The sequence below is a fragment of the Otolemur garnettii genome, unplaced genomic scaffold (genome assembly GCF_000181295.1).
Source record: "Otolemur garnettii isolate 467f Iridium unplaced genomic scaffold, OtoGar3 scaffold00022, whole genome shotgun sequence".
Taxonomy (NCBI): Eukaryota; Metazoa; Chordata; class Mammalia; order Primates; family Galagidae; genus Otolemur; species Otolemur garnettii.
This window is the reverse complement of record NW_003852417.1, coordinates 17,170,680-17,175,633: the sequence shown is the minus strand read 5'-3', so window position 1 is coordinate 17,175,633 and position 4,954 is coordinate 17,170,680. Positions and strand designations below refer to the sequence as shown.

The 4,954-nt window shown below is 41.2% G+C and overlaps 1 protein-coding gene across 1 annotated transcript in view; it reads left to right on the top strand.

Annotated features, from left to right (window-relative positions):
* HADHA (hydroxyacyl-CoA dehydrogenase trifunctional multienzyme complex subunit alpha) overlaps window positions 1–4,954 on the top strand; it is a gene marked incomplete at its 3' end in the record, with an annotated part of 40,840 nt that overhangs the window by 29,385 nt on the left and 6,501 nt on the right. Inside the window, exons 10-11 of the mRNA XM_023511818.1 lie at window positions 1–93; window positions 2,519–2,575. Coding sequence (XP_023367586.1) covers window positions 1–93; window positions 2,519–2,575 — 150 coding nt within the window. The remainder of the gene's footprint in view (window positions 94–2,518; window positions 2,576–4,954) is intronic.

The window sequence follows — 4,954 nt, the reverse complement described above, 5'->3', positions numbered from 1 at the left end:
CCATTTGTCAGGCAACAGATTTATAAAAAAGTGGAAGAAAAAGTGCGAAAGCAGACCAAAGGCCTTTATCCTGCACCTCTGAAAATAATTGATGTGAGTCTTACCCTATACTCGCACTTTTCTCAAATTTCCTCTCTATTAACCATATTTCCTCTCTATTACCTCTGGACTATGTATGTTCAATACTAAATTTCTTTATTCTGCCATTTTGCTTTAAGAAAAATAAGAGAAGAGTATAGCAAGCCATGAGGATTCATTTAAAGTAATAATATATTTGGGGAAAATTAGTCCTAGACATACTCACTGGTTGATGAGTTTAAAGCTATAAGTAAGAACCTATGAGTTAGGTTCTGGGAAACCTAACAGTTTCACAAGGCCAATCAAATATCAGGAATTAACCAAGAGACAGTTGAAACAAAATTGATAGGTGTATTCAATCTTCTGTCAAAGTCATTGTCAGTACCTACTATAAAATCCCTCAAGGACTTTCCTATTGCTGTAGTTATTTTTTAAAATGATATAGAGATAGTCTGCCAAAGATCAAGAAGGATAATTAAACTGGTCACAGGATTGAAGAAATCTCTGTCCAGTGGTAGACTTTAAAAACGTAGAACTTTTGGGCGGCACCTGTGGCTCAAAGGAGTAGGGCGGAGGTGGGGGGTTCAAACCCAGCTCTGGCCAAAAACTACAAAAAAAAAAAAAAAACCTTAGAACTTTCAGTTGGAAAGTCCAGGGTTAAAAGAGCATATAATCAAAGACTTCATTGGATAATGGGTTAGTCAACAAATAAATTTTGAGGATACCTAAAATATGAAACATGATCCCCTACCTGCTTTTGCCTCACAGTCTGGGCTGGAGAGAGACACATACACACACACACACACACACGGTCAGGCAGGTGACTGCATGAGAGATAAGGCAGCATAAGATTAATAACAGATTGTGGGAACAGAGGAAAATTGCTGAGTGCACAGAGGAGGGAACCATCCCCTGGAGCCAATGAGATTAGGAAGAGCCTCATGAGATCTGACTTGAGTCCTGAAAACTGGGTGAAGGATAAGTGAAAGGAAAGTAGTGCCAGGTAGGACAGGCATTTTGAGTAAAGTTACAGAAGGTGAAAAACAAGAGGCTCTTCAAGGAACATTTAGGGACACCAGTTTTTGTAGAGGGTTAGTAAGATGTTAACTATCTGCCTTAAGAAAGGCAGATTAGGCTCGGCACCTGTAGCTCAGCGGCTAGGGCACCAGCCACATAACACCGGGGCTGGTGGGTTTGAATCCAGCCTGAGCCTGCCAAACAACACTGACAACTACAACAAAAAAATAGCCGGGCATTGTGGTGGGCACTGTAGTCCCAGCTACTTGGGAGGCTGAGGCAAGAGAATCGCTTAAGCCCAAGAGTTTGAGGTTGCTGTGAGCTGTGACGCCACAGCACTCTGCCCACAAGGCGACACAGTGAGACTCTTGTCTCCAAAAAAATAATAAATAAATAAATAAATAAATATTTTAAAAAAAGAAAGGCAGATTAAAGCTAGATTTTAGACATTTGGCAATAACAAATTGAGAAAATTTTACCTTTGTCCAATATAGATCATAGGGAGCTATTTTCACAGTAATGGATAGAAGTGGGTTAGAAGAAAAGTGGGTTAGCCCGGTGCAGTGGCTCACACCTGTAATCCTAGCACTCTGGGAAGCAAAGGCAGGAAGATCCCTTGAGCACAGGAGTTGAAGACCAGTCTGAGCAAGAGTAAGACCCCATATCTACTAAAATAGAGAAAATTAGCTGGGGATGATAGCCTGTGCCTGTAGTCCCAGTCTCTCAAGAGGCTAAGGCAAGAGGATCCCTTGGGCCCAGGAGCAACCTCAGGTTGCTGTGAGCTATGATGATGCCACAGCACACTACTCAGGCAACAGAGCTAGACTCTGTCTCAAATAAATAAATAAATAAATAAATAAAACTTAGGCAGCACCTGTAGGTAGGGCGTCGTCCCCATATACCGAAGGTGGCGGGTTCAAACCCAGCCTCAGCCAGCTAAAACAGCAATGACAACTGCAACAACAACAAAAAATAATAAAATAAAAATAAAACTTAATGGCGATTGAGTACAGGGTCATACTCTTATTCTTATCATTGTACTTCAGGTGGTACTTAGCTCAAGTGTTAAATTGAATTTCATAGAGTTCATGATTAATGTGTCATGGATCTAAGGAAGAAAGCATAGAGAGAAAAGGGTTAAAAGTGTAAGGCTCGCCTTACGTTTGAAGAACAGTAGGGAAGTTGGAAGGGGAATTTAAGTTTTCTCTTTCCTTTTCCATTTTATGCTAGGTTTGGTAGTAGCTTCAGAGATGACGAATGAAATCAACCTTGAGCACCAGGCACTCAATCCTTTTGTCTTTCTCACACCAGTCTAGACTTTTAATTTACTCTTTCAGGGCTAACAGCACTGGCAGTTTTATTTAGCATTATTTTATATCTTGCCTATCTATTCCTCTGAGCAAGTGCTTTGTATGTTTTTTAGGTAGTAAAGACTGGAATCGAACAAGGAAGCGATGCTGGTTATCTCTCTGAATCTCAGGTAAAGCTATTTCCTCTCAATTTTTCATCATAAGTTACAGGGAAAACCAAAGATCAAATACTCTGTGTGAAGCTGAAAAAGAAAAAAGCATTATAATTTTTTTCTTTTATTGCTTATCATTTCTTATTAATCTCAGTAAGCAAGTTAATGCCAGGAAAACTCTGGTGGTCTATAGATGTTTGAACTTGCTCTCAGTAGTGAGGTTGTAACTAGAAAGAACAGAATTAAAGTTAAATCCTTTCAAAATGAATTGCTTGGATATTTTTTATTCTGTACTTGGACTGGTTTTGTTGAGACCAAGTCAATGCATTGATAGAAAAATAGTTTTCTTTTTTGTTCAGGCCTAGAGATGAAACTTTGAAGCTACCCTATTTTTGGTGAAGTGGTAAAGGAGCCAAGATCAGGGCATGGTGGCTCACACCTATAGTCTCTGCAACTGGGGAAGCAAGGTGGGAGACCAGCCTGGGCAACACAGCAAGATCCTGTCTCTACAAAAAATGGGGAAGGAGGCTGAGGTGGGAGGATTGCTTGAGCCCAGGAGTTTGAGACTGCAGTGAGCTGTGACTGAACCATTGCTCTTCAAACTGGGTAACAGAGTGAGACCCTGTCTCAAAGGGCAAAAAACAGAAAGGGCTGGGCACAGTGGCTCGTGCCCATTATCCTCGCACTCTAAGAGGCCAAGGCAAGAGGCCTGCTTGGAGCCAGGAGTTCAAGATCAGCCTCAGCAATACAGCAAGACCCCTGTCTCTGCAAATAATGGAGAAACTTAGCCAGGTGTGGTGGCATGCACCTCAGCGACTTGGGAGGCTGAGGGAGGAGGATTGCTTAAACCCACAAGTTTGAGGTTGCTATGAGCTATGATTATGCCACTACACTCTAGCCCTACAACAGTGAGACTCTGTCTTAAAAATTTTTTTAAGGCTCTGCACCTGTAGCTCAAGCGGCTAAGGTGCCAGCCACATATACCAGAGCTGATGGGTTCGAATCCAGCCCGGGGCCTGCCAAACAACAATGACAACTACAACCCAAAAATAGTCAGGTGTTGTGGCAGGTGCCCATAGTCCCAGCTACTTAGGAGGCTGAGGCAAGAGAATCGCTTAAGCCCAAGAGTTTAAGGTTGCTGTGTGCTGTGATGCCATAGCTCTCTACCTAGAGTGCCACATAGTGAGACTCTGACTCAAAAAAAAAAAAAAAAAATTGGGCAGTGCCTATGGCTCAGTGAGTAGGGCACCAGCCCCATATGCTGGAGGTGGTGGGTTCAAACCCAGCCCTGGCCAAAAACTGCAAAAAAAAATAGTTGGGCGTTGTGGCGAGCACCTGTAGTCCCAGTTACTTGGGAGGCTGAGGCAAGAGATTGCCTAAGCCCAAGAGTTGGAGGTTGCCGTGAGCTGTGATGCCACAGTACTTTACCAAGGGTGATAAAGTGAGACTCTGTCTCTACAAAAAAAAAATTTTTTTTTAAATGGAGGCATATATGTATCAGCTTCATTCACCCTTCCCATTTTTCTAGCTAGTTGGCGGTATTACAGACTTTAGTGGTTTGGGTTTTTTTAAGTTTTAAACAATTATTGAGGAATGATTATTCTTTGATACAGGTTGAGAATCTTTGATCTGAAATGTTGTGGATCAAAAGCATTTCAGAATTTTCCAGATTTTGGAGTATTTGCATATATGTAATAAAATATCTTGGGAATAGAACCCAAATCTAAATATGAATTTTTTTGTTTTATATATACCTTATATACATAGCCTAAAGGTAATTTCATACAGTATTTTTAATAATTTTGTGCATGAAACAAACTTTTGACTAAGTTTTAACTGTGACCCATCACACGGGGTCAAGTGTGGAATTCTCTACTTGTGGCATCACATTGGTGCCCAAAAAGTTTCATATTTTGGAGCATTTTGGATTTTGGATTTTCAGATTAGGAATTGCTCAACCTGTGTAAGACAAATGGTGTTTGACGAGCTCAGGACAAATTCCAGAAAAACATTTCTTACACTGGATTGTTTATTGTGCATTTCCAGTATTTTAAAATATCATAACCAGGTACACATGTACATATGTACAGAAAATTTGAAACATACGTTTCATGAATCAATAACTGTCCTCACTGTGTACATTATACTCAGTGTTTCCCATGTATTCTATTTTTATTAATATATAGTGCTAGCTTGGCACCCATAGCTCACTGAGTAGGGCACCGGCCACATACACTGAAGGTGGCGGGTTCGAGGCCGGCCCAGACCTACATCTAAACAACGACAACTACAACCAAAAAACAGCCGGGCATTGTGGTGGGTGCTTGTAGTTCCAGCTACTCAGGAGGCTGAGGCAAGAAAATCACTTAAGCCCAAGAGTTTGAGGTTGCTGTGGGT